Raw genomic sequence first — 23,110 nt, forward strand, 5'->3', positions numbered from 1 at the left:
TGAGTTATGCTTTTGAATGATCTTTTTAACAATATGATTATGCAATGTATGAATGGTTCTCAGCTTTATACACCACCATTTAATTGAGGAAGTGCAAATGCAGTGTTTAAAACCTTTAAAATTGGCTGTTGATTAGTAAAATTAGAGTTGTAATTATTTTTAATATTGATAGAGGCCATAATATTATAATGAACTTAAGAAGTCGATTGAAATGTACTAATGCAGATGCAGTCTTGACATAAACCTATAGAAAGGTGACTCTTTAGCACTCATGAATAAAAACTATGCTCAATCTAACAGCTGTTTCTCTGGAATGATATCAACAGAGTGGGTGAATTTGATTTGTTATATTTAGGATGAAGCTCTTCTGTTTATTTGTAACTTTAAATGATCTCAAGCAGAATGCTACTTGAATGTGTGTAAAAATTCAACACGAAAAGACCGAAACCTGGCGATCATATTCAAGGGAAGCCTTATAAAACTAGTTGCCTTTGTCCCTCCACACGTACAGTGTAAATACATACTGTTCAGTGGACTTTGGAGCTGTGACAGTACCGTATGTAATTCCCACCTACCACTCATACAGAACACCGTCGGTATAAAAGGGCGATGAGGAGGCTGAGGCCTCAGTCTCCTCTGAGTACTCACCGAAGGAGCCCAAAGCAGAGTTGCAGAGAGCTCATGATGGGGGCATCAAAGCTCTGTTTTTTCCTACTCCTTTCCATATTTATCTTGACTTGTAAGTATTTGTTTGAATTACATCACGTTGCTTTTAACTGTGGATACCATGGATATAGTATTAAAGCAAACAAACCAAAATGAAAACTCTGATCTGAAGTATTTTCATGAGGGAGGAAACACATTTTTAACTCGATTTTCTTACAGTTATCTCCACAGATGCCCAAGAGGAGCAGAGAGCATGTCCGAGTAAGTTAAGCTTTTTTCACATTTCCACAACACAACATCAACTTGTTAATGATAATGCAGCTGGTCAAGAAATCTAAAACTAAGACTATATTTAAGGATATCCGAGATGAACTGAAATTTGTGGAGTGGATTTTTTTTTAACTCAACCATTCAGGGGGCTCCCACAAAAATGTGAGGTACATAGGTTGGAAAAATGCTCTGCAACACTAAAAAGAAGTAAACAAAAACACCTCACAACCATTGAAATCTACTACAAAAATATGCAGGCTGCTAACATGCACCTTGTCTGATCAGGGCCTTATCCATGTAACACTTAAATCATGGCTGAATTGTCAAGGCAAACTTTTGTGCTTTCTGACTCCTTGCAGCAAATTGAAATCTAATATAACATCATTATTTTCTGTACCAGTAAACCAGAGGTACAAAGCCTACCACAAGTATGAATACTTGTACGAAGCAGAGTCCTTGAACACGATTAATGGTGCTTCATATCTGAGGAATGGACCTAAGGCCACTTGCAAGGTACATGCCACATCATCATCCTACTTTCTACTAAATCCATTTAATGTACATACTTTATTTCCAGCAGCTTAAATAATCGTTTATAACAGGTTGAAATTGAAGTACCTCAGACTTGTAGTTTCATCATCCGCACCACTGGCTGTAGCCTGAGTGAGGTGGTGGACATGGGCCCAGAGGGCAACCCTGTGTTCAGTCCTGCACTCAGCTCTGATGAATTTGCTGCTGAAATGGAGAAGTAAGTTGCATCAAGCATTTTCCTCATTATGCATCCAGTTGCATGAAGACACATTATGAAATTCAACCCATTTGCTGTAGGGCTAAATGGTAAAAGTCTCACATTTTCTGTAGATATCCTCTAAAGTTTGTGGTTGAGGGGGTGTACGACGTGAAACTGTTCCCTGAGGAGGGTGAGACAACAACCATCCTTAACATCAAAAGGGGTATCATCTCTGCCCTGGCTGTGCCTCTGCTGGAAGAAGACAAGAATATGGTAAGTCTCCTACTACTGTGCTAAAAATTCAACACCTCTCATTCCCTCATGTGCGAACTGTTTCCAAACAGCAATTCAATTATATCCGTATTTCTGTTCAAAACCACTTCAGCCCACTATCCATGGCAAATGCAAGACCAGTTATTCCATTAACACTAGAGAGGACATTGTAACTGACATTAGCCTCACCAGAGACCTTTCCAGATGTGACCAATTCCGCCCCATGAGAGATCACACCAGCCCACTGGCGCTTATATCTGGCATGGTAAGAAATCCAAGCAACAAACGAGTAGGTCTCGTTTAAAAAATCATTACACAAGAATAATGTAATTTGTGTAATTTGAATTTATATCTAAATTCTTTGTCTTTCAGCACTACCCTCTTGCCCAGCTGGTCAAAAGCTCTCAGATATGCAACTACAAGTTTGACAATGAGAAGAAACACATGACCTCTGGTTCCTGCACTGAAAACCACATTCTCATTCCCTTCTCTCACAAGTAAGTCCAACTTACAATACTTAAATGTAAGTATTGAAATGACGAAGGATTCTACTTTACTTTTCAACTTTGTGTCCTTTCCACAGGGGAAAATATGGAGTTACCAACACTGGAAAACAAGAACTGACTCTGGTTGAGGTTTCTCCTCACAACGAAAGAGTGTTTTACCGCAGTAAGCTGCTCCTCTTATCAATGTTATTTTTATGTTGGGCTAATTATTAAAAATGGAAGTAAAGATATGAACAACTCAATCCAAAATTTTACTTTTGTATCATAGGTGACATTGTCAAGGGTCTGCACATGGACGCTGTTGAAGACAAGAGTGTTGTCCAGGATAAAGATGCAGGTCTGAACCTTCTGAGAGAACTGGCCACTCTGCCTGAGCCCGAGAGTGAGCAGAGGGCCCACCTCTTCCAAAAGCTGGTCAACATGGTCCGTAGAATGAAGACTGAGACCCTGAGTCCCGCCATTCCTGAAGCTCTTGCAGTGTCTCCTTCCCTGACCTACCAGGTCCTGGCTCAGTGTGGAACCCCTGAGTGCAGCAGTGCCATCATGCAGATCCTCAGGACTTTTGACAGCTCCTCACTTGAGGTTGATGCCGGAGTTTTTGCTATGGGGCTCGTATCCAATCCTTCTGCCCTCCTGATCAATGACATGCTCGAGATGGCCAAATTCAAACCCAGCAAGTCCATCATGTATGCCCTGAGCAATGTTGTCAAGAGGTGAGTGATGTTAACCACACTTTCTTCCAAGGTTAAATAACTGATTTATGTTTTAAAAAAACATGCTTGCCCCTAAATAATTCTAAATATCTGTTTTTCCAGGTTTTACAAAGCAGAGACAAAACTGATCCCTGAGATCTACTCTGTTGCTGAGTTCATGGCTGCCCAGTTGGGTGACTGTTCTGCTGACAAGGAGAACACTTTCATGACATTGAGAGTGAGTAACCTTTCCTATTCAACATTTCAATGCGTGCCAACACAAATAAGCAGAATATTAAGATGTCCCCTGATTGTAGGTTATTGGAAACATGGCTCCAGCTCTGGTATCTGCTGGCCCAGCACTCAGATCTGCTGTGATCCAGTGTGTGAACCAACCTGCTGCTTCCATGGCTGTGCAGCAGGCTGCCATCCAAGTGTTCAGGCTGACTGCTGTCCCTGAGGAGGAAAGTCCAATCATTTCAAAGATTTGACACATTATAAGAATAATTGTTTCTACTGTATACTCATTTTATTGATGTCTATTGGTCACAGGGCAGGGAGATTCTCATGCAGGTACTTTTGGACAGTGCCAGTCCCATGCAAAAGCGTATTGCTGCATATCTGGTACTTATGAAGGACCCCCAGCCAAGTGAACTGGCCCAGCTGACTAATGCCTTGCCTAATGAGCAGGACACACAAGTCAAGAGCTTTGTGATCTCCCACCTTACCAACATTTTGTCCTCAACTGAGCCAGAGACCCAAGAGTAAGTGAAAAGCAGTTTAAGATTTATCCTTATATTTCTTAAATGTGTTGTTTTACTACATGGTAAGTGTCCTGGTTTGTCGTTAAACAGTAAAATATATTTTTCCTACAGACTGAGACAGAAGATTCGTGATGCCCTGCAGGGTAATGAGGTCGGGCCCACAATGGACCCCACCAAGTTCTCTCGTAACTACAAAATCGGATCCGTGGAGGGCAACATGATCTTCGAGGGTTCCAGCTACCTGCCCAAGGAGGTCATGCTTGAAATGACTCTGAAGGCATTTGGCTATGACATCGACATGATGGAGGTCAACATTATGAGCCATTTTGAATCAAAATTTAAGAAAAAAAAGGTGAAGAGTTTTATTATTATGCATTATAAATGTATTAACTTTACAGATTGGAATGGAGGGGAAAGGATTTGAGCCAACTGTTGATGCCCTCTTTGGAGAAAATGGCTTCTTCCCTGACACTGCCCTGAAGACAATGTACTTTGTCTCTGACAACATGCCACTCAGCGTCAATGAGATCCTGCAGAACATGGTGCCTGCTCTGAAAAAGGACAGGATGAAGAGACAGGTATTTGGAGATATCTGTTTTGTCAATATCATATACTGTATATCACATATCATTGATGTAAATTGTATTAGTAATCCTGGAGGTTGGATTTGTTCCAATGGCAATTCATAGTAATAGTACAGACTTTTCTGTTTAGGCCTCCCAGAACCTGATAAGGGAGATCGGACGCAACCTCAACAAACTTGTGAAAGAAATGAAGACTGCACAGTCTCCAGAGGCAATGGTTTATCTGAAACTTTTGGGAAATGAGCTGGGATATCTGAAGAGCAATGAAATCACAGAGATGGCCTACTCTGCTGCCATGATGATTGACAGCATGTTCAAGATGTTCCCCACTGATGTAAATAAAAGTTATTTCCACTTGAAATGTTAAAATGGCAGATTTAAGTATCAATTTTGCTTTTCATTTGATTTACATTTCTGTTTATATATTTTGTTTTGTTTTGTTTTGTTTTTTTTGCAACAGATCATGAAATCACTTATGACCAAGGCTGACAACACAATCTTTGCCCACTACATCTTCATGGACAATGAATTCTTCCTGCCTACTGTCACTGGTGTGCCTCTGAGGATTGCACTCTCGGGTGCTTTCACCCCTGGTATCAAGGGTGGATTGAAGATTGCTCGTGACCTGGTAACTGTCTTTAAAATAACTTCCAAAAATGTTTTTTCATACAAATAAATATGGATTACTATTAAGTTCTGATCAACACGTCACCTATATCTACTTTGATTCAACAGAGCAAAGTCACCTTTATGCCCTCTGCTGGCATTGAGTTTGTAACTCAGATTGGCTCCCACATCCCTGAATATGTGGACTCTGGATTAGAGATGCACACTAACATTTTCCACAAGAGTGGGCTCAGTGCCAAAATCTCCATGGAACGTGATAATGTCAAGCTGACCATCCCTGCTCCAAGGCGTCATACAAAGCTCATCCAACTGACGTAAGCTATGTGGAGTTTTGGCCCGTTATCACATATGATAAGACTGTCTCATACTTATAGTAAATTCAAGGCACAAGTGCCAGCATTGTTAGTGACAGAGATAGTATGAGTTCAACTAGGGAGACAATATACTGTACTTCTGGTTTTGAGGCAACCATTAGCTAAGCTACAAAGAAAGTAAAAATGGACAAGATATACAGTATTTAGGGACAGCTACACTTGGTAATTTGTAATTAAAGAATACGAGGAGTTACTCCGCACAGAGGATACTGTATAGGTTTTCAATAATTACCAATGAAGTAAATAAGACAGTCCAGGTACAGCTACTACTTTGGCATAATACAATTTTTTTTACAGAATTTTAAATAATAATCTTCTACTGTTATCCTTGTAACTTTCCTACATAGCAACACCCTGGTAGCAGTGACTGGTTCAGAGGTGAAGACCATCCCTCCTATGGTGAGGGATAAGGTTGATGTTAGAGAGTGCACTCTCTTATACGCTGGAATAAAATACTGCACTGAACTGGAGTACACTGATGCTTTCTCTCAAGAGACAGCCCCATACTTTCCCTTCACTGGAGACAGCAGGTAAGCTCTGACTCTTTGAACCACCAGCAAAATGTGTGTCTTTCAAATTAAATTAGTTTTCTGATAAATACTTGCTTCTTTTTTTAATCATGATAGATTTCTTGTGGAGCTCCATCCCACTGGTGAAGTAACTGAGTACACAGCCACTCTTGCCTATGAGCTTCTCAAGGAGGGGGAAGAGGGTCGACAGAAGGTTGACTCTGTGAAGTTTGTTCTGAGGGCTGAAGGTAATGGACTATTAACAATATTGTACAACTTTGCCGTCTTCTCAGTGGCTCAAGTTGTCCAGAAGGTTTATGGAGTAATATAATATTGCTCTATCGTTGGTCAACAACAGGTGCAGAGCCGACAGAAGCCAGAGCAATCATGAAATATAACAGAAGAAAGAATGTGATCACAGCTGACCTCCAGATCCCTGACTACGATGTGGAGGCTGGACTCAGGGTGGGTGTTGTTGATGGAAACACCAAGGGCAAAGGAACTCACTCCATCTCTCTTGACTTCATAAACAAAAACATCCCTCAGCTCTCCCTGGTTGGCCGTGCAAAGTAAGAAATCAACCATGAATCATCAAAAACAACATTAATGTCACCCTCATCATTGAGACTATGCTAACTCACTCATACATTTTTCAGTCTGAAGGCCATGAAGGAAGGTATGCTGCAAGTCCAACTTCTTGTCCCCTCCATCAATGCTGATGCCACTATCACAGCTAACATGAAACGTGATGAAGAATTGGAATTGGAGCTCAAGAGTGAAATCAAGGTCATGGACGCTACCTCTGAGCAGAAAATCGCAATGAAATATGGTAAGCTACGTTTTTAGTGTTTATATGTATATTTCCTGAATCTTATGTACTGGCATTGCTTTAACCACTTTCTTAAATGGTTGGTCCAGATCATTTATCTTAATGTCATAATCTTTATCTTTCTAATGTTTTGGGATTCTTTTAAACTTTTTCTTTACAGATGCCACCAAAATTGAAGTTGAATTAAAATCAGATGTGAACTCTGAGATCTCGGACATCCTTCCAAACACTGACAATATTAAAAAGTATGGTAATGATGTTCTTCAAATGCGGGTAGGGGAGACTGATATGACAGTCCATCACATCTTCAAGGCATTTGTGGAGGTACGAATCTGTGATTGTTAGTTGACTAATGTATCTTTGAATTTTTTTCATTAATTGGAGTAAGTATAGAACATCATTACTTATTCTCTAGGCAACAAAAAAACACCTGGAAAGGTACGGTGCTGATATCCCTTACATTGAGAGCTTCAGAGTGCCTGATATTCCTGAGATTTCACTGCCGGAAACACTGTTCATGAAAACGTAAGTCTTAAAGAACTCGGCGATCAATATATTATTTTTATTTTTATTTTTTTAAGAAAATTGTATTATTATTATTGGATCTTTATTGATTTTTCTTTCTTGTTCACAAAAGTGAGGCAAAGGCTGTCTACCACTTCAACAATGAGCACTTCATCATTGCTATCCCCCTCCTTCTTGGTGGAAAGTCAACGGAAGAGCTCAACTTCCCACCAGCTTTGACAACACCTAGTGTGTCTCTACCCCAGTTTGGACTGGAAATTGTCTCCATGGAAATTCCCATCCCAGAGCTTGTTGTCCCTGAGAGCATTACTCTGTCCATTCCTCTTTTTGGCAAAGCTGAGATTTCAACTCTGATGAAGAGCAACCTATACAACATGGAGGCCTCAGTTGTTGCTGGCAAAGATGTTGTTGAGACACCAAGCTACTCAGCTAAGTTTGATGTGAAAGGAACCTCCCCTCTTGAAATCCTCTCTATTCAGATGCAAGGTATTTCATAGTAAATATTATTCATGACTTTAGGATTTCTTACAGTGTTATCTTTCACTTAGTTAAAATTATGTGTTGTTCACTCTTGATACAACAGTTTTCAGTTACAGTTTTCAACTTCCACTGACATTAAACAATGTGACTTATGTTCAGGTACAATGTCACGGTGTCTCTTGATAAATTAAGCTGTTATCAATCATCTTTTCTTTTGTTGTTTTTTGTTGTTTTCTTTAGGATCTGGAATGTTGGCCACCACTGATTCCATCAAGGCCCATATGAAAGGCTCATTGGCTCATAAATTCCTTGAAGCCAGTATTAGCATTCTTGAGGATGCCACCATCACAGACAAAATCAATTTGAAATCAAGCAGCAAGATTGAAGCCACAAGCCCACTTGGTCTCAATATTAAACTTGAGCACATTGGCATGACTGGAATCAACACTGAAGAACTCTCTGCTGATAGCAACTTTGAGGGAAAGTTCGTGGCTGGACCCATGTATGGCAAAACCATTTCAAGGCAGTCATTTGCCATCTTCCCATTCAGGCCAGAAGCAAAGATTGATTCTACGGTTCAAATTGACTTCCCCATTGTTAAGTCCCAGAACGTAATTGCAGCAACCCTTGCCAATGGTGATTTCTCTGTTGTGTCTAACACAAATGCCTTTGAAGACATATTGACCCATGTTGCTCAGCTTTCCTTCAAAGACAGCAAGCTGGCACTGAAATGTGAGGCAAATGCCTTTGCTCTTGGCATGAAGATCCGCAACCAGGCTGAAGCCTCTGCTGGTGCCGTTGAAGTCGTCATGAGAATGGAGACAAATGCAGACCACTCTGAAAACCGTGTTTACTCTCTGCACACAGCCTCTCTTGATGTCAGTGGTCTGGCTGTGGACAGCGATTTCACCATGAAGCTCCTTGAGAATGAGGCTACTCACAAGGCAACTCTGAAAATAAATAAGGACGGTTTGACCACAAGTGGTACAACCAGCCTCCAGAGCCCCCTGTCCTTGGAAAACACCTTCAATGCTGGGCTTGATATTTCAAGAGCTACTCTATCCATTACAAACAAGGCTGCAATGCGTGACATCATGGTTGATAATGCTAACACTCTGAACATTGCTGTCTCTGGTCTTGACTTCAACTCAAAGGCAGAAGCCACTGCGAGTGAGTATGCCTCTTACACTCATGATATCACCATCGACCTGAAACCCTACACTGCTTCTGCAAATGTTTATAACAACTTGAAGGTTCTGTCAGCCAACTTCATTAATGAGGCTCAGCTGCAGACCGAGCTTTACAAGATGGACCTGACTGGAAGCCTGAAAGCCATCTATGGTGAGGAAGAGATCAAACACACCTATCAGGTAATTTATGCCGATATGACAGCTAATGCAAAGTGCAGCACCACTGGAAAGCTCTTTGAAACTCACATGAGCCACAACACCGAGCTTGAAGTTGTCGGCCTTGCTGCCAGGTTCACCAATGATGCTCGCTTCAACTCACAGCCAATGCGGTTTGACCACACCATCCGTTGCAGCATTGTTCCTTTTGATTTCAACCTTGACGCCATCTTCAATGCTGATGGAGACATGACCATGTATGGAAAACATAGTGCCCAGCTCTATGGCAAGTTCCTCCTTAGAGCACAACCCCTGGCTTTTGCTAGCTCCCATGAATGCAGAGCATCAGTAAACCAGCACCTGGATACTGGTTTTTCTCTTGAGACCACATTTGATAACAAGATGGATACTGTTCTGTCACTCCAAGAGCAGAAGACTAGTTTTAGAATGAAGTCCAAAATTAATGAGCATGCCCTTAATCAGGACCTGAGTGTTTACAACACTCCTGAAAGAACTGGAATTGAGGTTTCTGGCACCATCCTCACAAACATCCTCAACACAGATTCCATAGAGAACCAGGAATTCTCCATCTCCGGATTCCTGAAGTATGACAAGAGCACAAATACTCACATAATTCAGTTTCCTATAATTGAAAGTATTTATGACTTCTTAGAAAGTATCAGTGTGCTTGTTGTGCATGTTGCAGAGACACTGCAAAACTATGTTAACAATGAGGACATTCAGACTAAACTTGAGGCTCTTTCACAACACGTAAGTCACTATTTTGCTCATCTGAATATAGAAAGCAATTTTATTGAGCTGAAACAGTACCTGAATGATTTGACACAAAACTATGCAATCTCCATGGAGGATGTAGAAGCCTCTTTGAAAAATCTGGAGGTTACTGTTGAGAAACTGCTGGTTGATCTCATAGTTTACATCCAACACGTTGTTGGTATGATAAAAGAGATTGTACCTGAAAACTTCATTCGGCAGATGCAGGAACATCTGAATGCCATTAATGAGGAGTATGACATCCAGGCATTGGTTGTGTATGTGATCGATACCCTAAGTGAAATGGTCCAGCAGATCGACTTAGAAAAACTGAAGGATAGCAGCATCACATTCCTGAGTGACATTGATTCCAAATATGAAGTCAAGGCTAAACTCCAGATAATCTTGAATGAAATGAAACAAATCATTGAGACCTTTGACATGCAGAAATTTGTTGTTGATCTGAAGGAGTACATTTCCTCCATCAACTTCAAATCCCACATTGACGAACTTGTGAGTCAGTTTCCCTCAGAGATTTTCAGGGATGTAACAGACTACATTAAGGAAATGATTCAGGACCTTGACATCCTAGGTAAGATCAACACATTCTATGCCAAGATGAGAGAGTTGATTGTAAAGTTTGAGGCTGACAAAAAGGTCCAGGCTGTCTTGGAAAAGGCTGTTGAGCTCATCAAGCAGTTCAGAGTTGAAGAAACATTCAGGGTTGTAGCCAACACAGTGAAGGAAGCAGACATCCCCACAAAGTTCATGCAAGTCTTCCAGAGTGCTACTGAATACTTGAAAAAAACCAAGGTTAAGGCTATCATTTCAGAGTTTAATTTATATATTGGCATCATTGAGCAGAAAATTAATTCATTTGATTATAATGACTTTGTTGATTATGCCAACCAAATAATTGCTAAGTACACTGCTCATGTGAATGACTTGATCAAGTCTCTTGAAATCCCCCAGAATCTTGAGGCAACAAGAAACTTTGTCTTGACCTCTGTTAGGGGCTCTGTGGAACAAATGGGGGAGATTAAAATGGCAGATTTTGTGAAAAATGTGAAGGATATCTTTGACCAGGTTGTGTTAATCAATCTGAAGGGATTTGCTGACATTATAAAGCAGGAAATTTCAAAACTGGATGTCAATGCTGAAATTACCTCTTATCTGCAGTTGGCAAATGAGTGCTTTACTGAGGTCATAACAATTACCACTGATATGTTCAGTAGTATGGTTAAGATCATTAAGAAAATGGCACCTCAGCAAAAAATTGTCGGTGAGATATTGCAGATCATTGAGGGGCTCATTACTGGACTGAAGAAAGCCGAGATTCATGTGCCATCCTTTACAATTTTACTCACTGATCTTGTTGTGCCTCCCATTAAGATCAGCATAGATGAGCTTAACCAGTTTGAAATAACACAGCTGGACATCCCTGAGTTCACTATCTTGGGCTTCCACACTGTGCAAGCCACAACCATCTCACCTAATGACATTAAACAAAGAATCATTGACTTAATAGATTTTGTTCTCAACTTTGAGATGAAGATGTTTGATATGGGTGCTTTATTTGGAGACCTGACTCTGAACGGTCTTTTTGCCCTCCCTGAGTTTTCATTTCCGGAGATTACTTCACATGAGTTCTCCTTTCCCACTCTCCCCCATGTTCCAGCAGAGAAACTTGTAAAGTCTCTCCAACTCCCGAAATTTAACCTACCAATAATTCCTAGTGAGTTCATGATTCCAGGATTTGGCAAACTGAGTTATGAGATGAAAGTCAACTCCCCCATCTACACTATTAGGAATGCAGCTGAAGTTCAGGGCTCTATTGATGTAGATGAGACTCCTCAACTGACAGCTTCTCTGACTTCCCAAGGGACATCTTTCAGCTTTGAAATCCTTAACTTCAACCTGGATTCCACTGCTAATATTGGTGTTTCCAAGGGACACCGTGTGATTGCTGCTGAGACACTTACGTTCACTCATAATTTCCTTGCGTTGGACCACCTTGCATCTGTGACAATTAATGAATTCTCAGCCCAGGTCTCAGCCAAGACCACACTGAAGGTCACTACAGCACCTTACAATGCTGAGCTTTTAAATGAAGCTTTCTTAGCCACCAAGAATGGTTTATCTGCCACTATTGACACTTCCTATAAGCATGTGCTCAATCTCCCCTCTATTGGCCTCACTAGTGAGACATCTGTAACTCAAAAAGCTGTGGCCCGCCAAGAAGGTACCTCCATTGCAATAACTGTTGGAAATCAGGGTACATCCACCTTCAACTCTAATGACAGTACCCACAAGAGTGACTTTCTAGTTACTGTTAATCCAAGTACAGTCAAGCTGAACTTTGTGAGTGACACAGATACATTCCATTTGAAGATGAGACAGACCCTGAGTGCTGACTTTGTCATCTTCAGCTATTTCAAGTTTGAAATTCACTCTGAAGCAGAAGGCCCCACAATCAAAAACAACATTTTAGTAGGATCGGTAAACGGCAATCTACATGACATGAAGCTTGAGGTGAAGGCAACCCATACCACAGATTTAATTGGAATTGTCAATGGAGTACTATACAATATGATCGATTTTGCTCTCTGTCCCAGAGAGGTTGTCTTTAACATTCAGAATAAGGGAAACACCAAGGTCAATTTCAATGATATTCTGACTGCCAAAATTGATCTCCAGAATGATTACTCTGCAACATTTAGGCCTGACACACAACATGTCAATACTGTAACTCTGGCCCGTCTGAATCAATACAAAATGTTCTGGAACTTTACTGTAGACAACAATGAGAAAGAGGCTGCCATCCGTGTTGCTGCAGATGGGGAAGCAAATCTTGATTTCCTGACAGAACCCATCAGCATTCCTGAGATTTATATTCCAATTATTGACTTACACACCCCAGCTATTAGTGATCTTGACTTGTATGACCAAACTGGTCTGAAACACATTTTGACTACCACTGAGCAGACTGTTAATGTTGACACTAAGATTATTTACCAGAAAAGCCAAGCTGCCCCCCTTGTTGATATGATGGGTCTGATCCAGATTCCCTCTTTGGGTAACCTGATCACAGAGCTGTCTGTCAAGTCTGCCATCATTAATCTGAATGTCAATGCTGGACTCTATGCTGAGGATGACATTGTGCTTCGCCTGGGAGCTAACACAGCCTCTGTGTTTGAGGGTCTAAAAGCCAAACTTGATGGCACCACCAGTCTGACCACCAAGAGAGGAATCAAGTTGGCCAATTCCCTGTCTCTCGAAAATCGTCACATTGAAGGCACTCATGACAGCACCATCAGTATGAGTACCGAGACTATGGAAACTGCCGTCTCTGTGGCTACTGTTGCAAAAATTGCCCTCCCTATATTCAATCTGGAGGCAAATCAAAATTTAGTTGCAGACACCAAAACCAAAGCAAATGCTGTCTCCACCTTCACAATGAAGGGTGATTACAATGTCCCCATGATCAAGGCTGTTGGAAAGGCAGAGGCAGACCACAGTCTGAAGCTGGAGGGAACCTTTGAGTACATGTCCATGGAGTCATCTACTAAAGCCAACATGGATGGCACAGTGTTTGAAGACTATCTACTTTTGGGAGTCCTGGATAATGATATTAATCTGTATCTTAATAATGACGGCTTACGCTCCACCTCCAAGGTTACTGCTGATGCTAAACTTAACTATGGCACCACCAAAGTCATTGGCATGGATGTAAATGAGAATCTTGCTCTTGAAGCCTCCCTTAGCCGTGTGTATGCAGTGCTGAAGTATACTGGCAACAACGAGGCAAACTTGCTCAATTTTAACACCAGAGGAAAGCATATTGCCCAGGCTACCATTGACTTTGAACCAACCTCTTCCTTAACTGCTGATATTGAGATTGATATAACTCAGCCAAGCGACCTGGGTGACCTCACCATCTTTGAGAAGACTGTTGTTGAAGTGACAGCCGCCAAGCAGAAGATCTCAGCCAACGGCAGGTTTGTCAGCCCACTGTATACCACAAACATGGCAGCTGAAGTAGAGGGCAGTGCTCCTGTCTTCAAAGTCAATTTTAGGTCCTTTGCCACCTCGGCCATTGTCTTCTTGGAATATGAGTTGGACTGTGAGTATTTTTTCTGTAGCATATCATTTTTGCATGTTAACTAAAAAGCATAATATATGTATTTATGTTTATTACTTAACTTAAGTCGATGTGATTCAACAGCTTCCATCATCATAAACTTTGAACATGCTGGTGCAAGCCTGACTGGGAAGGCAGTTTTCACTCACACCGATCTGATCATGGACATTCAACACATTCTTTCACATACACTGAGGTAACAGATTACATCTGCATTGTATGCGATATTTTGGAATTTACACTTGTAATACGACTTATTATTCCAGATCACATACTGTACATACTTACTTACTTGCATTACTCGTATCTCAAAAAAAGTCACTCTATGATGATATTCATAAATATATATACAGTATATGTTAAATAGTAATCTTTCTTTGGTAAAGTTGCCTTCTTTACCAAAAAAATGTGACATATTCCTTCCTGTCTCTACAGTGATTCCCGTGCAACCCTGAATGTGGACATAACCAGTCCTGCCTTCACTGACATGAACCTGCGTTGTGCTGTCCGCAAAGATGGAATCAGCGCCACCTTTTCTATCCCATCTACTGGCTTTCTGGGTCTTCAGCTCAATGGCAGGGCCCCATCTCAGATGAATGCCAGGCTTTATAGCCGTTATGCTGTAAGAACCTCATACTGCTGTTATATTTGAACAATGACAATCAAGAGTATTACATCTCATTGTATGTTTTTTTTCTTCTGTTAAACAGTCTGATCCTGGGAGGGATGTTGATATTTTCACCATCAAAGCTTCTGCCAAGGATGCTGATAAAATTAATCTTAAAATGGTCATCAACATGGAATCCCCTGACATCATGCTCAGCGGATTACAGGAAAGACTTCCTGCCATCAACTCCTGTTTATTTAGCTTTGCTGAGAAATACCAAGTGTTTAAACATGCTGCTAAGCTGAAAAATAGTATGATTTACTATACTGAGGAGGCCCACAACATTGCAAACAACAATGCCCCACATCTGAGCCAGGTGTCCATCCTCTTTAGGAACACTATTGCCCTGTATCATAAGACTCTTCAGGTCTTACTGGATGATGCCATCAAGGTTCTGAGGGAGACCCAGGTCAAACTTCCTGGGTCTGAAGAAATGACCCCTCTCATTGAGGTGCTCAATAAGATGACTGCCAGCATTACTACTATGTTTGAGAAGGCAATACACCTGGTGACTGTTAATGTAGAGTATTTCTTCAGTGCCATCTTTAGCATGATCAGAAAAATTCAGGTCACAATGCCCATTGGTGATGTCATGGCTGGAGCCAAAATAATTGACGAAATTAAGGACTGGGCAAAGACGATGCCTAATCCTATTGTTGATCTTCTGAAGCACCTTGAGAGTCTAGACACATTCCTAGAGAAACTGGGTGACACCTTAAAACTCTTTGTTGACAAAGCTCAGGACTTTGTTGACAACACCCTAAAGTCTGATGTCCTTGATGCCATTGCTGTCTACATTAATGCTTTCTATGACAAGCATGTAAGCTTAGTTAAAACAATCACCGAGTATGCAAACACAGCTGTGGACACTGAGTCTATAAATGGCCCTGTTAATTACATCCTGGATAGTTTCAGATCTGTAGTAAATCGATTTTACCACACCGTTACTGACTATCTGCAGCAGGCTCCTGCTCATTACAGGGCTTATGTAAAAGTTAAGGGTAGAAAGCTTGAGATTAATCTTTGATTCCACCTTTACTAATAAGTTAAACTATTGGAATGCAACTCCTTGAAGTGCTACAGTATTATCTTAACATAAATGTGTAAGTGCTCAAAAATAGATCTAGATGAACATAAGCTATCGTTTATCTTCATCAGTTTTATTTGTGAGTATTTTGAGTACAGTACCTTAAAAAATAAATGAAAAAACACTGGATGAGAACATAATAATGGTGTAACAACAGTACATATAAAAACCTCTATACCACATGTGTCGTAAGTCTCATTTGTTTATCTTTGTGTTTGATAGTTGTGTAAAATAAAGAGGGTTTACTGAATAATGCTGCTAATAAGTGCAACAATTCTTTATTTTCTGTTTAAGAACACTACCTTACCATAATACATGCATGAAAATGTTAGTGCTGGTTGCACTTGAGATGACAAGTAAGATGACAATTAAATTTAAATTTAACTGGCTGCAAAACTACAAATATATTATATTAATTATAATTATATAAAACTACTTATAATACAGGGTATAGGTGTATTGTGTGCAATATACATTTACACAATCAAATGTCTCCAGAATTTGAAAGTGCCATTAAGTCAGTCTACATATCAATGTATAAGTCCCAAATATAAAAACAAGGTTCATTAATTAAGTTAAAATATACCTGAACATTGTTAAATCTGGGGGCAGCATTTCCATCTGACACAGTTCTTATTTAAAAGAAGAAGAAAAAAAGCCCAGCCTCCATTCGAGCAGCGTTTATCAAGTAAGATTTGCATTGCCATCATCATTGAATGTTTCTATCTGAGGTCAAATTTCAATGACTACCAGGTGACATACAAGGTTGCTGAGTGAAGTGAGAGACACAGATAGCCCTCCCACCAAAAGATAAAGAAGCTAAAAACACCTAGAACAAACTGAATACATCAATGTAAAATATGTTAGCATGCTGGATATTATAGCTATTAGAGTTACTCTTTCTTAATTATGTCATTGTTTTGTCAATTAAAAAAATATATTATTATGTATTGTCACTACATGGATGCCAATGTCGATATCAGCTGTGTGTTTCTGGAATATCAGACTGATGGACCAGCCGACAGATGCAAAAATGTAACGTCTATTAGCAACCAGAGGGGGTCACTGGAATGTATTCTAAAACTATAGTCTAATGCTACTGTGATATAACTTTGAGAGACCACATGTTGGTTAATTAATCAGTACCAAAAAATAACTTTTGTGTTGTTGGGGCTAGGGTTGATATCTTCCATAGTGGATGCCTGACTTATAGTCTTGTAGTTTTATAAAGACATTACCCAAAGTTGATTGCTAATGAAACCCAGAATGGCAAAAAAGCATACATGCATGCAGTGTTGGTTATCAGCAATTACCTATCAGATTGGGTTATGCTTAAAATCTATCTTTCATCCGTCTTTTTGCAACCAACTGTGAAAAAATGCATTTGAAATCGAGTCAAATTGTCAAACTTAACAGAAAAGGGTTACTCTTCACTAAGCAAGTGTTCCAAGTAGCATAAAAAATATAGTACAGCAGTAGTCGTGTGTTTAGTTCATTCAGTATAGTCTAAATATATTAAATATTTTTGGATAAAATAAGTCCAAACAAGTCTAGGCAAATTCAGCTGAACCCCATAGAGCTTTTGTCAGAAACTGAAAAGTTTGATCTATGATTGTTTCTCCTTAACAGTACTGGAACATATTATCAACTAGTTCCTGAAGATACAAGAAGATAACGGGCAGTCAGATGTAAGACTTTCAGAGTGCTGCCCTCCACAAGTGTAATCAAACATGCACTTAGAGTAAAGTTTTCATTCTATTCAAGCAATTTCTAGACTTTTTCGGCTGCCTGTGAACAAATATTGGGTACCGCATAAGTTACAACTCTTATTGTATGTAATGTTATGCAATAAAATAAAACCTAGGCCATGCCCAACTAGCATTAGTTTATTATCATTATTATGAAATTTCAAAAGCCTGCTGTTTGCCAACAGAGAGACACACACAGGGCAAATGTGTACAATTATTTATTAACTAACAGGAGCAAACAGAAACTCAACAACATGTTTACTAGGCTCTACTTTGGGCCACCAGTTGCACCGCCCTGAAGAGCACCAACTTCCCTAAAGCAATATAACCGCAAAGATGTTCTTCTGAGGCCAGGATATCAGCTACTCAATTAGATAGAGTTCATCAAGCAGTAGTTTGATGTAGCTTGATCCATCACTCACTGATGAGATGCTGACTTTTCCATGGTTTCAGCAGTTTTATTTTTATCAAAGACCATTCATCACACTATTCTATGTTCGTCTCTGTGCGTCTGTGTGTGTGTGTGTGTGTGTGTGTGTGTGTGTGTGTGTGTGTGTGTGTGTGTGTGTGTGTGTGTGTGTGTGTGTGTGTGTGTGTGTGTGTGTGTGTGTGTGTGTGTGTGTGTGTGATTGTGTGTATATGATCTACTTCACACTTGTTGGTATTGTGTATTTCTGGGCCAGATGGTGGCATTATAACAACAAGCTTTACGTTTTCGCCTGTAACTTTAAAACCAGAAGTCTTAGAGATGAACTTATCCATGTTAAGCATTTCAATTTTCGTCAAGATTGTTTTTCTACCATTTTGATTTCTGTCTCTGTGTGTACGGTATACAGTATATATGTATGTTTGACTATCATGCACATATCTCAGGAACCATTCATCCAGTCACCTTCATACGTGGGTTTATTGCTGAGAACCCACAGGAGTGCAGTTTTGAGTGTGAAGCAGGCACACATTCTCAGCTGTCACATGCTCAGCGCGGGCAAGCCCCCAGACAACACTGCAAACAGCAATACCAGGAGCCAAGCGTTTGGCCTGATCCAAACAGGCACTGCACTGGTTTCTTTAATAGTTAGGTCAGCTTTTTAGGACATTGGGCAACTCCCTTACACCCACACAACAACTGGAAAAACCACAGGAGAACTCCCTGTCTAAACACTGTCAAGACAGTCTGCTCAACACCAATCATGCAATACCCAGTTCTGAAAATTCAAAGTGTAGGTGAGAGCCTCACAGGACAGAGACTTAGATATTTGTTCTGTTGTTAAGCTCTGTCCTCATTGGAACAGACCTCTTTGATGGCAGTCCTAATGTGGAATCTTTTACCTAATTGGAAAGAAAGAAATTCATCAATGTTATTAATTACAACTGCGCTTTTCCTGTTATGTCAAGTCCAAAAGTATGCTGTTCCAAACATGGGGCAAATTTTACTCAATCGAGAGGTTTGATACATATCGTCAGCGTTGTAACTACTTGATGTCCAGAAAGTTTCCAACCAAAAATCAAGTAAATAGCGTTAACTTACTCTTAATGTCACAATTTATTCAAAACAAATGTTAACATGCTAGCATATAGAGACACTGTATATTAGCTAGCTAAAATGACAACCGCTTGTGCACACACTCGTACTGTGGCAGATGGAGAGGATGACAACTTAGACTGCATCAGTCTGTGTGTGTGTGTGTGTGTGTGTGTGTGTGTGTGTGTGTGTGTGTGTGTGTGTGTGTGTGTGTGTGTGTGTGTGTGTGTGTGTGTGTAAAAAAAGAGATATCTTATTGAAAATTCTGTAAAATTATTTGCAAAATTGAATATGGAAACAATTTGCTTTCAGCAACGTGTAAATCATTATCTTAAACTATTTTTTGAGGTTATTGATAGGAACCAAATGGGGACAATATGAACTGTTTCTGTGTACATTATATTGACACACAATCTTCTCACTGTTTCTTGCCTGGACATGTTATATTGTTTTGTGAAAAAGTCTGCTTTATTTATGACGAAACCACACCCTGAAAAAAATTCCACCAGTCGCCACTGGGTTTCATGAAGCTTACAATGTCCATATGGGATATTTAGGCAGGCCTAATATATCCTTCATATAAAAGACATTTTAGCTCTAGCTATAAACTAGCTAGAATTAAATTAGCTCTATAATTTGTGGTGCAAAAAGGTTCCCTGCAGTAAATCATTTTTATTTATTGATGCTTGTCAACATATTCATTTCTATCTGGTTGTGATTTGAAAATATTGACCTGACTGTGAATGTGACTTGTTTTTAATCTCTTTGCATTGCCATTTATCTGCATTTCAGTCAGAAGAACCTTATCTCTTATTTGTACCAAGTCCAGTAGTTATGACACCCACTGCATCAACAAGACTGTATCACTACAGTAAAGAGGTGAGTTGATATTGCTGAGTACTTTCAAAGCAGTGATGGTTCTGGCTCCAACATATGCTGTAAGGGCTCAGAGCAGTCTATTTCTTACAGGTAAAAGTTTATGGAAAAGCCCTTTATTATGTCCCCTCGCTGCTTATGATGCTTAGTTTTTGCTTTTATCTCCATGTTTTTGCTTTACTTCTTCACTGCTTTGTCATTTTTTATATTTTACATCCTCGACAACTGCAGCCAAACAATGACAACACACATAACCACATTGATCTGATGTGTTCTCACTCCATTCACAATACCATTGTTCACACAACTGAAAGAACTGAACTTTGAACTTTGTAGTTATCCATATTTGTGAATCATGTTTTGATTGACACAAAGTGTCAAATACAATTTCGATTTCACTTTAAGGATTCTCCAGTTTGAATATAATATTGTTTTAATGTGCTATATTTAGTTAAAAGCTTATCGTTAATAAAGAAAAAATCTTACAAGAACATGTATGATATATTTTGTTTTGTGTGAGCATCTCTTTATCAAATCTCTCTCTTATTAATTTAGCGTTGAAAATACTTCTAGTACATCACAACCACCCCAGTAAATGATCGTTTCAGCAAAAAAATTGTATTGCTATTTTAATTTTCCCCACATTTTCATTGTATTCTTATAACCTTTATTTACTGCCACTTGTCCTAGGGCCAATGAGGTAATTTGTACATACTGTAATCACTGTACTCAGTGCTGTTGTGACTCTTATGCAATTTCAGACTGTCTTCTTCTGCTGATTAACTTATCTTGAGTTCACCTCTGTTGAAATCCTGATCAAACAGCTGTAAGAGACATCTCTTAGGAGGTGGAAGGTTAACCAAGTTTGTGCAGACACCAGTATTTTTGATCAGCAAAGTTTACAGACAAATTTACTGTTTGACTGTAACATTAAATCCATTGAGTTGGACAGCATTGGCTACCTCGAGGTTTTCCATATAGTAAATCTAATTATGGAACAGTGTTTCAGACACAGTTGGTTATTAAGCCAAGCATAATAAAGGCCTACCTTTGGATAGTATGGATATATAATAGAATATATAACAAAATCTGAACCTGACAACTTTATTCATGTACTTTCAGTCAAATTAGAATTTGATTAGGCTATGAACAATAGACAAGTCTGGACAAGTAGTACACATCATTTAGTCTGAAATTAGTTGGTTACTTCATCAGTAGTAGAGGAAGTATTCATACATTACATTATTTAAGTAAGTAAAAATACCAATATCACACAATAAAAATATTCCATAACAAGTATGCCTTGTAGTGAAAATGTTACAGAAGTAAAAGTATGTAAGTAATATAAGTTAAAATGTACTTAAAGTATCAAAAGTATGTAGCAGTAGTGCTCCATGCAGAAAAATGGCCCATGTGAATGACTGTATAGCATATTTATTATTGTAAAACAAGTAGCTCAATAAAGCAATCAAATTGGTCCATAGCTGTGATATAATAACCATAAGCAATGACTATGAGATCTAATTCCTTTCCACACTTTAGTATGTGTCTGTGAAAAAAAAACATTACCTTGCTGTCAGGCAGCAGTTTTCGATGAAGAACTGAAGCCGTGAACTTTATCTATGCCCTCTTCAAAGCCACAAGCTCTTCGGGTAAGTTGCATTCCATAGCAAGTGCCTCGGTATGGGATTTGATGGAAAACATTGTCATTTATTAATACGAATCTATTTAAATTGGAATGTGTCTAATTTTTCATATTGATATACTTCATGACCATTTAAAAAAAGCATTAGCTCATTTCAGGCAATGATATACTGTGTCACATAACACAGCTATATCACAGCTAATGTGAAGCGATTATATATCATACCATTAGATGTGTATTACTCATGTATTAATTTGCAAGCAGCATCTTAGTCTTGTGGTTGGTCGAGGAATCTTTTTTATTTTGACCAGCAATCCAAAATTATATCGTTTACTGTAATTTAAGACAAGGAACACAACAAATGTTTACATTGGAGGAGCTGAAGCCATGACATGTTTGCCATTTTGCATGAAAAATTACTTAAACAGTGAATCGTTTATCAAAACTGTATAAAACAGTAGCTACTGTTGTAAGATAAATGCAGTGGAGTAAAAAGTAAAACCTTTCCCTCTGAAGTACTCAAGTAAAGTGAAGTCACGTCAAATCTATACTTACATACAGTACTTGGTTAAATACTTATTTATATTCTGCTCTATAGTCTGCTTCCCTAAATTGGATGCAGCCATTATTAATGCTATGTTACTTATATGCTTATAATGCTGGTATGAGATATGATATTGTATTTGTACAGTATATAAAATCTGACAATCAGCATGGCATGAAACAGCCTGCAAAAGATAATAAGATAATAAGCCAGTGCTTCAGCTTTAAGACATGCTCTACGTGTAATAAAACTCTTCAAGTGCACTAGCAGAAGCAGCAGTTTCGATTCTGCCTTAATATGATTCATAATGTTCAGGAGTTATAGGGCAAAGGCTTACTTACCCTTCTGTAAGAGGCCTTTGTGTGTTTGTGAATGTTCAGACAGGACACAATAGTAACCTTTGCGCTAAAAAACAATAAAGAACTGCAAAGTATGTATGTTTTAAATCTTTCAACATGAACTCTAATAAAACAGTGAAAACTATAAAACTTAGTTTTGGAACATCTAGAATAAATGCTAAACAAAATGGCTTACACAACTTGACTTCAAAAAGTAATCCCCAAACGAAAAAGTAATCTCTTTATTTTGCTGAGACTATCAAATGAGTGTATTTGTTTATCATCCTTCGAGCAAGACAAACAAGCAATCAAAGTTAGAGATTCAGGATATATGAGCTAATATATGACATCGATCTGAATACAGATGTTTTTTGAGATAAAGATATGCAATAAATATTATTAGAATTTTTAAAAATGACATCAGGATCAGCCTCATGTCTCAAGAAAACAAACCCAAAACACAATCTGAAGAGGTACATAACAAAATCGCATAGGACACCCCCACCCAGTGCTGACAGACAAGTCTTAGTTTGTGAAACATTGTGATCTTTGGCCTGCCACAAGGACTGCTCAGACTTTGGAACCAGGGCAAC

General features: G+C 39.2%; 1 protein-coding gene across 1 annotated transcript; it reads left to right on the forward strand.

Annotated features, from left to right (window-relative positions):
• Nucleotides 1-609: 609 nt before the first annotated feature.
• Nucleotides 610-16,093, forward strand: LOC310962197 (apolipoprotein B-100-like; the record flags this gene model as incomplete). Its single annotated transcript, XM_083934580.1, has 28 exons — nucleotides 610-640; nucleotides 1,337-1,449; nucleotides 1,539-1,684; nucleotides 1,798-1,939; nucleotides 2,052-2,204; nucleotides 2,312-2,436; nucleotides 2,523-2,608; nucleotides 2,714-3,158; nucleotides 3,261-3,375; nucleotides 3,455-3,601; nucleotides 3,690-3,901; nucleotides 4,013-4,208; nucleotides 4,300-4,479; nucleotides 4,616-4,819; nucleotides 4,946-5,113; nucleotides 5,221-5,426; nucleotides 5,834-6,016; nucleotides 6,113-6,243; nucleotides 6,354-6,564; nucleotides 6,652-6,824; nucleotides 6,985-7,148; nucleotides 7,240-7,349; nucleotides 7,462-7,835; nucleotides 8,070-14,072; nucleotides 14,175-14,286; nucleotides 14,526-14,712; nucleotides 14,801-15,577; nucleotides 16,067-16,093. The coding sequence occupies 28 exons, from the start codon at nucleotides 610-612 to the stop codon at nucleotides 16,091-16,093; spliced, it is 11,121 nt and encodes a 3,706-aa protein (XP_083790706.1).
• Nucleotides 16,094-23,110: the final 7,017 nt, after the last annotated feature.

Source organism: Echiichthys vipera (assembly GCF_963691815.1).
Source record: "Echiichthys vipera genome assembly, chromosome: 19".
NCBI lineage: Eukaryota > Metazoa > Chordata > Actinopteri > Perciformes > Trachinidae > Echiichthys > Echiichthys vipera.